This window comes from Haematobia irritans, chromosome 5, assembly GCF_050003625.1.
Source record: "Haematobia irritans isolate KBUSLIRL chromosome 5, ASM5000362v1, whole genome shotgun sequence".
Classification (NCBI taxonomy): Eukaryota; Metazoa; Arthropoda; class Insecta; order Diptera; family Muscidae; genus Haematobia; species Haematobia irritans.
In genome coordinates, this window is record NC_134401.1 from 172,846,705 (window position 1) to 172,865,039 (window position 18,335).

General features: G+C 35.4%; 1 protein-coding gene across 3 annotated transcripts; it reads right to left on the reverse strand.

Moving 5' to 3' along the window:
- Positions 1-6,918: 6,918 nt before the first annotated feature.
- On the reverse strand, positions 6,919-16,998 carry Smyd4-3 (SET and MYND domain containing, class 4, member 3). Of its 3 annotated transcripts, XM_075310104.1 has the most exons (8): positions 16,984-16,998; positions 13,131-13,432; positions 12,842-13,037; positions 9,807-10,163; positions 8,268-8,510; positions 7,863-8,198; positions 7,453-7,792; positions 6,919-7,210 (listed from the first exon to the last, which is right to left on the reverse strand). In XM_075310104.1, the coding sequence occupies exons 1-8, from the start codon at positions 16,986-16,988 to the stop codon at positions 7,016-7,018; spliced, it is 1,974 nt and encodes a 657-aa protein (XP_075166219.1). In that variant the 5' UTR covers positions 16,989-16,998; the 3' UTR covers positions 6,919-7,015. The 3 variants fall into 3 exon arrangements, with proteins under 3 accessions (XP_075166219.1, XP_075166218.1, XP_075166220.1); XM_075310103.1 differs by lacking the exon at positions 16,984-16,998 and having other exon boundaries at positions 13,131-13,570; XM_075310105.1 differs by lacking the exons at positions 12,842-13,037; positions 13,131-13,432.
- Between the last annotated feature and the right edge of the window lie 1,337 nt (positions 16,999-18,335).

The following is an 18,335-nucleotide window of genomic DNA, read 5'->3' on the forward strand; positions in this document are numbered from 1 at the left end:
CAGATAAACTAGTAAATTAAGATTTATGTCTACGCCAATCCTAAATTTAAAAGTGAATTGTGTCCTCAATGTATCGCTAGTGTAATTCATCGCTTCTTTGGCTACGAATCAATACCAAAAAGAAAGACAAAATCTTTGGAACTTGTTAAGTTTTTTTTTTTCAGTGTATATATTTTAACAACAATCATGAGGTGGGCTATACAAAAATGCTACACTGAAAAAACAGTGAACCCACCAGGAAGAAAACTTTGGATTCATTTTAGAAAATTTTAACTAAATAGTATTACAAGCGCTGGCTGGCATCATGCCGATATCACAAAAATAAGTAAATATTTTTCGACAAATTCAAGAAAATTTATTAGACATAAATAATTTTTTTTTCACTTGTTAAAGAACATTTTGAAGGAAAAAATTGGAGTTGAAAATTGCAAGAATGTCTTTAATGACATACGAAGTTCATGATGGACGCTATTATAGTAAAATTTACAAATTTAAAGAAATAATGAACTATTTTGTGAGAAATACAAATTTAGTAAATCTTTATGCTTAATTTGTGTATAATTTGTTCCTGTTTTTTAGTTCATTTAACTAACGTACGCAAAAAATTATTAGAGAAAAGGAAACTTTCTCCAAACATAATAATTTCATGAAGTAAAATATAGTCAAATTGGCTTTGGTGAAATAGAGAGTTCCCTTTTTTAGTTTACAAAATGTCTTTACTTGTAACTAATTTCATATAATTTCGGCCATTTCTTTAATGCTTTCTTATAATATTCTGCCAAACCATTTGATGTCCGTCGTAATTCCTTTAATTGAGCTAAATGGGTGTGGTTATATCACTCCATTAAGACATCACTATCCATATTATGAAAAAGGAACACCTGTAAATGTACATTTTTCAAGACGAACAAATAAACCACCTATTGATCTACAAAGTGTCATCAATCCATACATCACCATGGATCACTTTTTTTTATTAGTTGGCAAAATTAAAAAATAAATAACAAAACCTTGATCTTTTCCAAAAAAAAAGACCCAAGCAATGGAACTGAATTCTATTGTCCCTTGTCGTTGAGTCATATATTACATTTCCTCTTTTTTTATATTAAAAATGTAATGCCACCGACATAGCTATTAAAGAGGACTCCCCGGACAAACAATTTCAAGTGTTACTCTATTGTTTTTGGACATATTTTGTTATTTATTACGACAAAGCAGGGATGAGACAGACACAACCTAATGAGTGCACAAGTAAACATTGTCCCTCAATCACAATGGGAACAATACATTTTGTATTAGGGGATGGATGGATGGTAGTGACAGGAGGACTATCATAAAAAAATCCATTTGTAATGTTGCGCCTGCTCCGTGTATTTTGGTGGTGTGCAGTTATTACCGGGTCTACATAGTTTTATTCACAATAATAAAACCGAAAGGATCTAAAGCTACAATTTTCGATATCAACATCCTTAATTAAGGACTCGAATGGTTTGCCATTGTCGTATTTCTTTTTGATGATTTTGTGACAATGACCTGTAAAAAGGAGAGTTTTTATGTACTACATCTAGAAACGTACGTTTGTGAATACAGTAAGTGGAATAAAACTGGGACATCAATTTTTCCTATTATATTTTTGAAAGAATATTTCTTTATTAAAAAGTCCTCATATTCTTTTTTTTTTGTATCGTCAGTGAAAACCAAAAACAAACTCATGCTCCTATCTCTTCCCTCGATATATTATACACCTGAATTCCTCATCTTTCGTTGATGTCTTTTTTGCTGCGGAAGTCGATTACATCGACATACTCCCGTGCACACAGTCTTATATCTCCATCATTGATAATTCGCTTTCAGGCAATTTGAACGATTAAGTTGGAATTTGGAATTTTGTATTTTTATACCCTGAACCACCAGTGGCCAAAGTATAATAACTTCGATATTGGTCAAATAAAATATTGGTTTGACTTACATCCATTGCCGTATCTAGACAATTATAGACCGGTGGGCTATAGCCACCTCTATTTATACTACAGTAATAAAATACAATGGAAAATCATAAATAGGTTTTCAAATTCTAGGGTAGGTTAATATTTTTCTTGGGGGGGCTAAGTTCTTAAGGTCGGTCCATGTTGATGTCCAGAAATTTGTTGATCGCAAATTAGAGGTCTCGATTAGAGGTGCTCACGACGAAAAATTTTACTCACTCACGGATGTTTTGATAGGACCCACGCACACTCTCAAAATGAGAATCCGTACACACGCACGGAAACATTTTCCAGGCGGATATTCAGAACTTTTTTTCGTACATACTCACGATCTGAACAAAGCACTAATGCTGAGAAATGTAATAATTCACGAAAACTCTATAGACTCTTATACATTCTTGTGACTTACGGAAAATCACATTACTCACGAAAATTCGCTTGACTCAAGAAAAATATCGTAAAGCACCATTAGTCAGTCGTATGTTACGCTTAAAATTTACTTTTTGAGAGTGAGAAGACAGGAACAGGAGTATAAAAGGTTCCCTTACGAGAATAATGTAGGTCTCTCTAAACACATGTGTTTATAGCCTAGTTCTAAAATAATATATGTTTGCATCCAAACATATTATATTTACAACAAGTATATACGGCCGTAAGTTCGGCCAGGGCGAATCTTATGTACCCTCCACCATGGATTGCGTAGAAACTTCTACGAAAGACTCATCCACAATCGAATTACTTGGGGTGTGGTATCTTAAAACTTCTTAACATCGTTTTCTAAATTGTGAGTTAGTCCATAGGTGATTAATATTAGACAAAAAAGTTATGTATAGGTAAGTCCACAAATAATTACTAATCGACATGGACTTTTGCACAGTACGTAGGGAGCCAGAATTGAAATATGGGGGTCGTTTATATGGGGGCTATATAGAATTATGAACTTGATATGGACCAATTTTTGTGTGATTAGGGTCGATTTATATGAGGGCTATATATAACTATAGACCGATATGGACCTAGTTAGGCATGGTTGTTAACGGCCATATAACATACTAGCACAATGTACCAAATTTCAGCTGACTAGGATGAAATTTGCTCCTCCAAGAGGCTCCAAAACCAAGTTTAGGGATCGGTTTATATGGGGCTATATATGATCATGGACTGATATGGATCACTTTTAGCATGGTTGTTAAATAGCATATACTAACATCACGTACCAAATTTCAACCGAATCGGATGGAGTTTGCTCTTCCAAGGGGCTCCGGAGGTCAAATCTGGGGATCGGCTTATATGGGGGCTATATATAATTATGGACCGATATGGACCAATTTTTGCGTGGTTGTTAAAGACCATATACTAACACCATGTACCAAATTTCAGCCGGATCGGATGAAATTTGCATCTCTTAGAGCAATCGCAAGCCAAATTTGGGGGTCCGTTTATATGGGGGCTATACGTAAAAGTGGACCCATTTGCAATACCATCCGACCTACATCAAAAACAACTACTTGTGCCAAGTTTCAAGTCGATAGCTTGTTTCGTTTGGAAGTTAGCGTGATTTCAACAGACGGACGGACGGACAGACATGCTCAGATCGACTCAGAATTTCATCACGACCCAGAATATATATACATTATGGGGTCTTAGAGCAGTATTTCGATGTGTTACAAACGGAATGACAACGTTAATATACCCCCATCATATGGTGGAAGGTATAAAAATGTTATGTCCCAAACATAATATTTTCTTCATATTAACGTATATGTCGCATGTTATGCTACTTTATGAACATTATATGCTTGCACTTAAAAATAATGTGTTAAAAAATTTGAGTTCCAAACATACAATTTTTACACCCAAACATATGAAAAACGATCTTTTTCGTCCGTGTAGGTGGGACTAAAATTATGTTCGTGAGCGTAATTTCCGAAATTTATTACTAAAGCACACTCACAAAAAATTGTTTTCGTAACTCACTCGCACTGATGGCGCTACTCACGTCTCACAAGTGAGTATATATAATTTTCGTATGTTAACAATTCCGTGACACATGTATGCCACTGGTCTCGATTCGTAGCCATCTTCACCCAGAGCCTGTTTCAAAAGCACCTCAAGCCTGTTTCAAAAGCATAGTGCTACTTTTTCACGGGAAACATGTAACATATTTGCTCTAGGAAATTATTTATCTGATTTCGGCAAGCATGTATATGTTTGGGGAGAAAAAATATTTTTGCAATAACAAATGTTCCATGTTCCCCGTGAAAAGCAAACATTATGCTCTTGAAACAAGTGTGCCGTGTTGATGTTCCTTCTTTGCGTGTTCATGAAAATTGGTCCGCCCAAAGAAAAAATATTTTTCTCCGGAACGAAATTTTAACTACAGTGAAACCTCTGAAAGGTGGACACTCACGGTCGCCCAAAATTTTGTCCACATTTGGGAGGTGTCCACTTATGAGAGGTTAATTTTAATGTGTTAATATGTCAAACGTCCCTAGACAACTGTCCAAGTTTGGGAGGTGTCCGGTATTTCAGAGTGTATAAATTTGAAAGGTTTCACTGCATTCGCTTCTCATTACAATCCCCATCACAAGATGTGGTCGACCAACACCTGGCAAAGATCACAAAGCTATACTATGCCCTAAAATTAAGCCTATTCGTCCTTGAAATGAAAAAAAACGTCGCCACTTGACGGTAAAAAAGTTTTCTTTCCCTACGATATAAGTTGCGTCCTTCAATCTTCACACTTGGACGCTTCGCTACAATCAGATCATACTCACCTCATCTAGCCTTGAGCTTCAACAAATCGCATTTTAACGCAATAACTCCTTATTGCCCTTTTACTTTATTAATGTACTCGCGCTGAATCAAGGTCTTCGAATCAACAGTCTTCGATGTAGTGCGACACAAACACTAAACCACACCATTTACATCCTTTGACAGAGGTGTACACCATCCGTTACAACAAATTCAAATTGAAATTCAAATCAATGCCTTTTTGAAATCACCTTCGTTGGGTTTCATGTCACTACACATTTTAATGGTGTAATATTTTAGGGGTGGAATTTTACAAAATGCCACCCTAACGCCACCACTTTCTATGTTGTATGTCGCACCAAAAATATCCACTCCTCCTAGAGAAAAAAAAGACCCCTTTGGGTGTAAGTTTGTAGTTTGGTAACTAAATTTTTCGAGGATCTTCGAAAGAGTACAGCTGCTCTTTCACGCAATGGTGATGGTCGTCTCGCTTGGATTGATGGCACACGATTTAATTTTCATCATGTAATCTGTCACTTCAATTTAACAATTTGATCAGAGCATTTTATGGCAATGACTACCGCAATACGTCCGTCCATCCATCTATTCATTCATTAATTTTGCAGTACATTGCAGTCCGTTTGAATGCTACGGTAGCCTGATTTATTTGTGATTACATTGCACTTTTATCCATTATCCACATGATGCCGGTCATTCTCTCTCGCAGATGATTCCTTACTTTGTCACATGCTATTGTACAGTTCTTGATGTGATTATTGATGTAGCGAATAATGATTGTATCTACAGATCGTTTGGTTTTGATGTTCTTGCTACTGGAACTTTATGGGATTAGGTGACAAATTTTACACTCAATTACAATTGGGAATTTATTTAACTCTATTCGTCATGCGCTAAATGATTGACACTTTGTGATAAGATACATTTGTGGCAGTTACCTTTTCAATACACTCACTAAAAACGGTAAAAAAGTGTATATATAACTTTAGTGGAACTGGCATGTTTATTTGGATCGAAAAATATTCCCTTAAGCTTCATGGTTTATAAGTGTGAAGGATATTTAAACCTTGAGCAGGCCGAATTCGGAGATGGATATAGTTTGTTTTGAAATACCGTACACTGAAAAAAATATTGGCTTAATATGTAGGTATAACGAAATGTGTAGTTAAAAGTGAGCCAATGAAACAAATTCGTTAATGCAACGAAATTTTTCGTTATTATAATGAATTTTCTGTTAATCAACTTAACGTTTCGTACTATTAACGAATATTTTCACTGTACTAATGAAAATGTTTCATTATATCAATGAAAATTTTTCGTTGGCTCAACTTTAATGAAATTTTCTTTGTGTGTAGTGGCAGTCCGTTATTTTAAGATCAATTAGACTATTCAGCCCATTGTGGTACCACAGGTGGTGAAGTTCTCTCTTATCAATAAGTGATATCCGATTCTATGTTTAGCTCAATAATGGATATATAAACTTTGTCATTCCGTTTGTAACACATCGAAATATTGGTCTCAGACCCCATAAAGTATATATGTGCTGAAATTCTGAGTCGATCTAGAGATGTCCGTCCGTCTGAGCAAATCACGCTAACTTGCGAACAAAACTGGGCACAAGTAGTTGTTATTAATGTAGGTCGGATAGTATTGCAAATGGTGTAGCTCCAATATAAAAAAATATAATTTTGACAAAATTTTCTATAGAAATAAAATTTTGACAAAATTTTCTATAGAAATAAAATGTTGACAAAATTTTCTATAGAAATAAAATGTTGACAAAATTTTCTATAGAAATAAAATTTACTGACAAAAATTGTTTATAGAAATAAAATTTTGTTAAAAAAACATTAAACCGATTTCTCGAAAAAATCCCCACAAAACCCCCAAATTTATAGAAATTCCCCACCAAATCCCCAGTCCCCAACTCAGAAATTTCGTCCCCATTCCCAAAAAAAAATATCTGCAATTTGGGGAAAAATCCCCAATACTGACAACACTATGCTAACCTTTGCACCACGGTAACAATTTTGCATGTGTATTCGGTGTATGTGAGTTACTTCTTGTAAATCTCTACTATCAATACCGTAGGATGTCGATTTGTAAACGTCAATGCAGGATTGTATCATGGTGGGGGTCCCTTGCATTGATGATGATTCCCTTTCTTTGGTGTTTTTCGAAATTATTTCTTTACATTTATTTATATCTTGGCATGTATTACAATTATTTATTTATTTTCGCTCAATATGATGATCCATTTAATCCAAATTATAACAATTACCCAAATGTAGGAAACAATCTTTGAGGAACTGTTGACATTGACAATAATCGGGGAAAGGAGGAGCCAAAACTTCAGACATAATCTTTATCAAATCCACATATTTATTAAGAGCCTTGGAATAGTCACCGGTATCGTAAAGACGTTTTGCTGTACGAGTCATCATTTCAGTATCCTAAAAAGATAATTGGAGAAATTAGTGAGAATGGTGGGATAAGATCTTTATTTTAATTTCAACAATCGTATACAGGTGGCAAAATAGAATGTGGTATAGCCAGTTTACGACTTTCCCCATCACTTTCATACTTAATATCGGCTTGGCATCCGAAGAAGTTCAAGGACATTTCACAATAGAAAGCCACCTTACTCACCCCAACCTAAAACAAAGACCCCAAATTAATTTCATTTTTAACTCACCTGCATTACTTTCAGGCCCTTCAAAATGTTGGTACTCTCATTACAAGTCAAACATTTGACCATAAAGTCATTACAATTCGGTGGGATTTCTATGACAGCATTACATTTATTGGGAGCATCACAGCGGAAGCGAATCACATCAGTTGGTAGTTTATCAAATGTTGGCCAATTCTCCAAACAGGCATCGCAGCAACATTCAAACTTATACAAGTCCTTCAATTTTGCCAGTCGTTCACTTCTTGTCTCTTGAGTGTAAATAGGACCATAATTTTCAGATATTTGCAAACCAGCCTCAACAGGTTTTATCATATTGATGTGAATGGTAGTTCCACGGAAATATCTAAATAGGGAGGTAGTATCGAATTGAGAAGTCCTGTAATATGGTGAAAACCGAAAACAATCTCACTTACCTCACCACACTGGGATCACAGGAGTGATTGAATAAAGCCAATGTGGGATAAAGGGCACCACCTATAAATTGTGTCTTTTCACTGCCATCGGTTTGAGATTTGTGCAACTCAGCCACTTCGTGGGTATTGAATTGCAAAAATTGCAAATTACGCAAAGCCAAAGCTTCGATTCTTTCAATGTTTTCCTTTTTGGGATTTTCTCCGAAATAGTTTGCTGCAATCAGACATTTTGTGAGGAAACGAGCCATTAGTCCATGTTGGAAAAAATTCGAAGCTGAGCGATCCTCTTCATGTCTCACCAAATGCGCTATTCTGCGATAATCATCTTTGGGAATCCTTGCAAACAGAATGCAAAGTGGATTATTTTTATTGGTATTATTATCAAATCTGTGGGGTTCAACTTACTTTTGCAATTCAGCCACGCTAAGTTTTTCATCAATCTTATCGGCAATTTCCAAAAAATGTTGTACAGATTTGTTGGTAAATATTCTCAGGGCCATGTGACAATTTATGGAAGCACCTGAGCTCCAAACGGTAGTCAAAAGACCACATTCGTATTTGTGATAGGTGTTGGCTGCACGTTTCTGACATTTCTCCGAACAGTATATAACGTCAACACACTTGGGACAGGCAACAGGTATAGCCGTTCTGAAATGGAAATCGAGTTTTAGTGTATAATAAAAATAGGAATCCATTCTCTTGAGATCTTCAAACGGTTATCACAATGGAAGTTCTCATTGAATATTGGGTAGTCGAAAAAGTCTTCTGTTATCAAAATGCAAACAATTTTTATACCATTTTGTTGGACCAACTTTTGCTAATTTCCGCTAGATATACAGTGAAACCTCTGAAAGGTGGACACTCACGGTCGCCTAAATTTCTCCACATTTGGGAGGTATCCACTTACGAGATGTTAATTTCGCGTATTAATATAGCTAACGTTCCCGGACAACTGTCCACCTTTTGAAGGTGTCTGGTTTTCAGAATGTCCAAGTTTGAGGGATTTCACTGTATTCCATTAGGGTAAAACTCTTGCTTGGTTTCTACACTGTCATATTTGCTCTATTAAAGGAGTTCTGCATTAACCGAAACAAATGGTACGATGGCCAAGCTCTCACAATTCTTGCCGATTGGTGAACGATGTAATATGTGGTCCAGCGTTGTCCTGACGGAATACGAAAACCTTTCTGTGGATCAGTGCTGGCCTTTTTTATCAATTGCTTCAATTTCATAAATGTTTGGCAATAAACTGCATTTAGAAACAATCGTTCGACCAAACTGTACAGGCTCCTAGTGGATGACTCATTTCAAATCCCACCAAAATCATTCAAGGCGCCAATCCTGGTTTTGCGACCACTTCTGGAGCTTCACTACGCTTGCACCATGATCTTTATTACACATTATTGTCATATTTGATACACTTTTCGTTACCATTCCCTTCAGAAATGGATCGATTTCATTTCGCTTCAGTAAAAATCTCAGATTTTCATTTAGACCATTAAATTTTTCACCGACATTTCTTGGCACCCAAAATTCTTTTTGTATCCAGGTTTTTTAAAGCAGTTTGAATGTTTAGTTCCTTGGTAATGTCATGATAATTCCATCGCTTGCTCCTCCAGAGCGAGGTGCATATTTAATATCGAAATTTCCAGAAGTGAAAAATCCTTTGTTGCACCACACGTACAGTTTACTGGAACATCGTACCACTAAACTTTACAAATTTCTTTGGCGGATTGAGGTTTTTTCACTTATTTTTGAGTTGCTGTAGCCATTTTTTCAACTACTCCGATTTTTTTTTTTGTTAAATGCGATGTGACGACTTCAACGACATCTATTGACAAACTACGTGACAACCTTTTCGACTACCCAATATTTATATATATTTTTATCTTTATGCATCGTTTTCTGTCACTAAAGAGCTATCCTTTAAATTGATCTGTATACCTTATAAAACAATTCTCACAATGGGTTTTTGAGAATTTTTCCAAGAGTACAGCTACAAAAGGTTTCTCAACAAGAATTTCCTCTCCCACCTTAATATCGGCTGCAGCACGAGCAAATCGACCTTCCATACGATTCTCATCGAAACGTACATCAGGACTTATAAATTCCATTTCATCGGCAATAGCCAAACAAGGCATTTCGTCACCGGTCAATCCTTTCTTCTTTCGGATTTCCATTTGTTTAGTGGTACGAGGATCACGTTCAAGCATTTTGATCATGGTCATAGCCACAGTGTTTAGTTGAGATTTGCGAGCTGCGGCCAAAGATGTGGCATCATCCATGGCTGTAATCATTGTCCTGAAAAAAGAGAGAGAGAAACATTTTCAAACAGAGTTCAGATAAATAAATTCGATTTTCAAATCGGATCACCTCCGCTAACTACACTCATAGAAAAAATCATGCACGGCGTGCTCATTTCAAAACGATTCGTTCATGAAAGTGAATCAACACACATGTGGTGTCAAACTGTGAACGGGCGGTGTCAATCTGACAACGATAAAATGACACCATGCGTTGTCAAAACAACAACCAGCGTTCATGATCTGAAAATGTTATGGTTACGACTTTATAAACAAAATTAAAAAAAAAAAGATTTCCGCTAGCGTGACTCGAACCTGTGTTTTCTGCACCATACCCGTTAACAGTCGCCTTAGCACATTGCACCATCGAGGGAGTTGCCGTAATAACGTCTAACGATTATTTTAAGACTTTTCATGGCCAAAGAAAAACGAATGCCGTTCATGAAATCGTGAACGCCTGTGGACGAAATTGTGAACATTCCGTTTTGTTTTTTGTGAACGTTTCCGTTTCATTTTGTCACCATCCGTTCACGACTATGGAACGTAATTTTTTCTATTAGTGTACATACAAAAATATTTTTTTTACTATAAATCTATATTCTTAGTCGTATAATCAATCAAGCAATAAGGACCACTTCGACTAAAGTGCTAGAAACAATTCCAAACGTTCTACCTATAGAGATACAAATCAAAAGTGAGACAGTCATGGCAGCAATGGCAGTCACGCCAATGAGACTCAAAGTGATGGGCGAATGGTACCAAATGGGGAACAGATCAAACCGTCAGATAACCACGTCCGATTTAGGAGTGATCTATGATCGTACAACTGAAGTAAAGCTAGCGACTGAGTGCAAAATTCTACGACCCAAGGGACAATCATTGTTTAAGGGAACCCTTAGATAAGTTTCTTATTTGAACAATTATTACACAGACGGAATGAAGATGAGGATAGAACAGTATTGGAGGGTTACATAGAAGACTCTAGCACTGAAATCTTTTTCCGCTTGTAAACGGAAATCCAAACTATCACGGAATATGCCATATCGCTCAGCACAAGGAAGAGGCCACTAAGTGTAAATGCAGAGAGTATTAAGAAAACAAGAGAACGAAACTGTCAAGCGAAACTGCGACAGTAGGTGGCAGTCATGAGGAAATTTATCTGATGTCATGCAGTTTTTGTCGGCGCTTCTCTCAAATATCATACAGTTTGCGTCGGCGTCACCCAGTTCAGTTCTCTGCCGGCCTTATTAAACGTAAGAAAAATAGGATTTAGAACCTACTTTGTAGTAACAAATGTTTTTTTTATAAATCTTTTCATTCTATTAAATTTTTGGCAGACAATATGAAATTATAACTGCCGATGCCTTAATAAAGAATTGATCAAAACAACGCTTCGACCGCAACATCGGTTATACCAAAGCTGCAGGCATTGTGCGACATCTATACAGTTGACATTTATTGTTTTTGTAGAAGGAAATTTTCGTCCTATTGTTTTCTTAATACTCTCTGGTAAATGTTGTCACAGATAACCAGATGGCTGTTGAACTCCAACGACTTTCCAGCGGTGGATTATCCCCTCTCAGTAATTTTGATGACATTTCTTAGTGTTTCAAAGCTTCTCTACACCAATAGAAAAAATTACCTTCCACAATCGAGAACGGACGGTGACAAAATGAAACGGAAACGTTCACAAAAAATCAAAACGGAATGATCACGATTTCGTCCACGGGCGTTCACAATTTCATGAACGGCATTCGTTTTTATCTGGCCATGAAAAGTCTTAAAATAATCGTTAGACGTTTTGTTTTGGCAACAGGTCCGTGTCACGGTAGCGGAAATCTTTTTTTAATTTTGTTTATAAATTCGTAACCATTACGTTTTCAGATCATGAACGCTGGTTGTTGTTTTGACAACGCATGGTGTAATTTAATCGTTTTCAGATTGGCACCGCCTGTTCTCCGTTTGACACCACATGTCTGTTGATTCACTTTCATGACCGGATCGTTTTGAAATGAGCAAGCCGTTTGCCCTGCAATGTGAAACGCCGTTCGACTATAAAAAGGGGGTCCCTTGTCATTGAGCTAAACATGGAATCGGGCAGCACTCAATGATACCGGAGAAGTGAACCTGAGATATGGCCAAAGCGAGCAAATGCAGAACTGTAGAACAGTGAAGCGGTTGGAATGACCACGAAGATCATATGAGGACAAAACAAAAAAGCTACTGAAAGACAATCGTAGGGGTACGAGCAGTAGGACTGTTGGAGTCATGACGGGCTCTCAAGACACACTTTCACCGTATATGTATAGACAATGATAGTTTATGTATAGTATGCGAAGAGGACGAAGAGACACTTAAACATTATTTATGTCATTGTTTCTAGGACCTATAGACCCCTAAATAAGTATTATAACTTCCGATGAATACCCTACATACATCAGTCTCCCTGTTTTACATATCTGCCTTTTATTTGGACTCACAGACAGACTGTAATAGGCTCTTCTTTGCAATCGAACTCAGGCAAATAATCGAACTTGCTCATATCATGTTTATAACGTACCGTCAGATATACCACAACGAACTACCGATGTACCATAATTTTTTTCAATGTATTGTATAAAAAATGACTTCTAAACATTTGCCACAAAAATTTCTTTTTTTTTTCAGTGTACTTACTTGAAATATTTTATAGTATTGGGATAATCCTTCTTGGCCATATAACATCTTGCCAAACGTTCATATAGCTTGTATATCAAATCCTTGGGATAGCCATAATCCATGGATCGCTTAATATCGATCATTGCCTCATCATATTTATCCAGATGATATAGTGCCGCCGATCGGTTAGCCAATACAATGGCTTTTTCACTTACTACATCCATATGTTGGTACATATATATCGACAGACAAAACAAGAGGTACAGATTATTTCGAAGCAGAAAAAAACGCATAGTCTTCTACAGACCTTTATCTTCGGGAAGTGCCACATAACTTTTGGTATACAATACCATTGCCTCTATCCATTTTTGTGCCTTAAAGGCCATATTACCCTTTTCCTTGAAGTCTAAACCTGCTGCTGCATTTTTACCATGTGATTCTTTACGAATTTGTAGTTTCTCATCGTGACCACTGAGACCTTTGAAATTCTCCACGAATTGTATGCGTTCCAAATCATTTTTACACAACTTAATTTTTTCCACTTCTTGATCGAAATTTTCACAACCATTTTTCAATTCCACATAATAGTTGGCAAAGTAATTTTTTTCACTGAGTTGTGGGGCAGACATGATTATTGGAAATTTTTATTCAAAAAATTATATATTAACTAAGCAAAGATTTAAATATATTTTCCAATGAATAAGAAAGACAAGGCACGACACTTATCGGACCACAACTAAAAGAAAACTGCAATATCCACAATTTTGCCAAATGGAAAATTCGACATGTGGCCTATACACAGAGAGTGAGATTGTAAAAGAAAATTCTCAAAAATAAAAAAAAATCTTCAGATCGTAGGTACACATATCGATTCACATATAGAATTGGTTGAAGGAAGCATAACATTCACTTTTCTAATGCTCACTTGCCGGTATTTATAGATACAAAATGATACACATACGACGCATCAATTGCAGTAAATGGGCCATTTTCAGAAACGGGGCCTTTTTAATATAATAGGCTGTGGGGATAGATTTAACGTTAGTTAAACTAACGTATTCAATGGTTTAGGGAGTACCGATAAGTCATGACAAGAAAGATCTGTCAATATGTGCATTAAAGTGTCGCTTAATGTTTTTAATGCTTTCGATCAGATTGGGATTGTATTTTTTTTTGTACCCCTGAGAAATTTTGACAGTCCACGAATTTTTCGAAAAATGGAAAAGGCAAAGCGGTAGGTGATTTGCCCCAAAACCGAATATCTCGTAATGGATGACCGCTTGATTAAAATGAAGCGAGATAGACGAGATCGTAGACGTATCGTGGGTCATATCTATAAGAAAATTTTTGGCATGGGAAATTCCGAATTGCTACACAATCCACCGAACTCCTCACGTTTTGACCACATGCTTCTCCTGCGAAAAGAACGAATTTTTAAGAGAAAAAGGAAAAAATAAACTCAAACTTAGTGGCAAGCAAGCCACTTTCTGCCCTATTAAAAATTTTATTTCCTTAAAGACGGACAACGATGTTGTACGAAATATTGGAATAACTTCACAACAAAACAATATAAAAATCGAAATTTTATTACAAACTCTAAAAATCCCAGAGCCCTCTTATAGAGAAGATTTTAAAAGACTGCCATTCGAAATATCTTCAATAATAAAATACAAATAAAATCTGTTGTGTTCCGTATGCACTTTAAACCAGGCAAATCGAACACAGAAAAAATATCACCAAAATATTTTCAACTAAAAAGTTGAATGAAGCAGAAAATGTATCAATTATAAAATTAATTGATACAATAAACCGTTTAATCAAACTCAGATGACTAAGACAGTTAAAACATGATTGAAAATTTTTTTTAAATGAGATGAAAAATTACTTTGGGCTTTCGTTCCTAAACTAAGTAAATATTATAACTTTGGAAGTCAATTTGAAAAATTTTCTTGTCAAGGGAAACGATTTTGCCATTTGGCGTACGTTTTTATACCCTGCGCCACACTGTGGAACATTATTTATTATTGTAAGTTAGTGCATATGTTTGCAACACCCACACGGATGAAAAAGACTGTTTTTCATATGTTTGGCTATAAACATTATATGTTTGGAACACAAATTTTTAAACACAATATTTTTGAGTGCAAGCATATAATGTTCATAAACTAGCATAACATGTTTGGGACATATATGTTAATATGTTAGAACATATTATGTTTGGGACATAAAATGTTTGTAAATATAATATGCTTGGATGCAAACATATATTAATTTAGAAATAGCCTATAAACATATATGTGTTTAGTAGCTTGGAGCGCTATTTAACAGGGAGCGATATTGAATTGAGTTGGTGGTTGTTGCTTGTTATTACAAAATTAACATTTTATTTTTCCTTGGGCAATTGATCAGCTACTTCTTTGATCCTTACAAACTGTGTGGTCCGCTGTTCGAATCCCCGTCCGGCAAAAGGTAAAATTAAAATAAAAAATTGAATAATTTCTTCTACAATTTTTGTATTACAGAAAAAGGTGCTAAGAACTAAAAAATGTCGTGGAAGTGAGAAAGATGTGGGGGAATATACAATTAGGCAGAAACAAAATTTTGAGCATTCAGGTCGAAAACCTATGTTGTTAGCACCTATATTACCTGTTTATTTTCATAATTCATTATGATTATAAATATATAAAAAAATAAATAAAATTTTGAGCACAATATTGTTTGGGAGAATTTTTTTAAGCATATAATATTTTTGGGTGCAAAATGCTTCCAAACATATTATATGTTCACATAATAACATATTGTTTTTTGGAAGACAACATTATTGAATTTGGATGCAAAAATACAAAATGTTTGGAAATTGACTACCCAAACATATATTGTTTAGACCAATATGCTTTCGAACATATTATATATTGCAAGAGATCAAACATATAAATGTTTGGGCAATAGCCAAAAATGTATATGCTTGAAGCAAAATATGTTTGGGAGTATATGTTACAGAAGCGATTTTTTGTGAGCGTGCAGAAGGAGACGAGATAGACACATGGTGTCTTTGGCAAAAATGCTCAGGGTGGACTCCTGAGTCGATATAGCCATGTCCGTCTGTCCGTGAACATATTGTTGTAATCAAAGTCTAGGTCGCAGTTTTAGTCCAATCGACTTCAAATTTGGCACAAGTATGTGTTTTGGCTCAGAATAGAACCCTATTGATTTTGGAAGAAATCGGTTCAGATTTAGATATAGCTCCCATATATATTTCGCCCGATATGGACTTATATGACCCCAGAAGCCAGAGTTTTATCCTAATTTGCTTAAAATTTTGCACAAGAAGAACAATTAGTACTATGTGCCAAATTTTATTGAAATCGGTTCAGATTTAGATATAGCTCCCATATATATCTTTCGCCCGATATGGACTAATACGGTCCCAGAAGCCAGAGTTTTACCCCAATTTGTTTGAAATTTTTCACTAAGAGTACAATTAGTAGTGTAGTCAAGTGTTCCAAATTTTATTGAAATCGGTTCAGATTTAGATATAGCTCCCATATATAGCTTTCGCCCGATTTACACTCATATGACCACAGAGGCCAATTATTAACTCCGATTTAGTTGAAATTTTGCACAGGGAGTAGAATTAGCATTGTAGCTATGCGTGCCACATTTGGTTGAAATTGGTTCAGATTTAGATATAGCTCCCATATATATGTTTTTCTGATTTCGACAAAAATGGTCAAAATACAAACATTTTCCTTGTAAAATCGCCACTGCTTAGTCGAGCGATAAATCATAAATAAACTTTTGCGAAGTTTCCTTAAAATTGCTTCAGATTTAAATGTTTCCCATATTTTTTTTTACTAACATTGTGTTCCACCCTAGTGGACTAGCCGACTTAAATTTTGAGTCTATAGATTTTGTAGAAGTCTATCAAATTCTGTCCAGATCGAGTGATATTTAAATGTATGTATTTGGGACAAACCTTTATATATAGCCCCCAACACATTTGACGGATGTTATATGGTATCGAAAATTTAGATCTACAAAGTGGTGCAGTGTATAATATTGTCGGCCCCGCCCGATTTTAGACTTTCCTTACTTGTTTTTTGTAAGATCTTGTGCATTTTGAACTTGTACAGCTTTATCTTGAGAACATTTTTTTATACCTCATGCATCCATGCATATCCCAGCAAAAAATTTGGAAGTTCTTCCAAAAGCACAACTTTAAAAGCACTTCCAAAAATGTCCTCCCAAAGATGTTCTTTATTTTAACTGCACAGGAAGTTATTTTTCATGTAGCTCTGTTAGACTTGAACTCCCAGTTAAAATAGAAATATCTTCTCTCCGGTTAAATTTAACTGAAAAATTTTTAGCAGTTAAGTTTCTAACTAATAGCATCTGGAATATATAGGCAAGATGACAGTTTTGTCCATAGTACGGTTTAAAAATTCGTTAACTAACGTAGCGCTAACGGAGCTAGATGAAAATGGGGGTTAATCAATTTTTTATTACTTGCCTTTTTTCATATTTTTAATGGGTATTTTTTTTTTTTTTTTTGATTCAAAAAGATTAAAAACAGAGTAAGAATTAATAAAAGGAACAAATTATTCAAAATTTGTCGATAAAAATGCTAAATCCACTCTAGACAAATTGCAAAATTTTGAAAATATTTGAGGTCAAACGTTCAGACAAGCGTTAGAGTGTATTATTATTATTATTAGTTCATTTAAAATAATAATAAATTATGAAGATAAATACAAAAAAATAAAAGTACTAACAACTAAGGTTTTCGACCTACGAGTGTATTAAAAACCATAAAAAATTATAAAAATTATTTATTTGGCAAAATATCACAAATTTTTTTAATTTACATCCAAAACAGCCATGTCCATGTTAAATTCATCTCTTCTGCTCCAATTTTGCACCACTTCCGGATCCAAAAAGAACATTTTCACCACTTTTTTGGCCGGGAATTCCGTTGATTCAAGTCAAAATAAAGCCTAATTGGAACAATTCAGTTCAAAATTATAGCACACCCTCAGAAAAAAGTTTATGAAAATTTCTGTATTTTAGTTCATGATTAGTTGATTTTAGTTGAATTTTGCCAAATATTAGAAAATGTTATTATAATGTGATGAGGTACATTTTCACCTCAGTGGATTCGTCAATAAACAGAATTGCCCCATTTGGGCGAATGAGAATCCAAGAGTGATTGTCGAAAAACCAATGCACCCACAAAGAGTGACTGTTTGGTGCGGTTTATGGGCTGGCGGCATCATCGGGCCGTATTTTTTCCAAAATGAGGCCGGCAAATTCAATGGCCGTGTTATCTCACGTAATGGCGATGTCAATTGGCCGCCAACACCATGTGATTTGACACCGTTGGACTTTTTCTTTGGGGTTATTTGAAAGAAAAGGTGTACGTCGATAAGCCAGCAACAATTCAAGAGCTAAAGAATGAGATAATTCGGCACATTAACGGCATAGAACCTCCATTATGCCTCAGCGTCATCGAAAA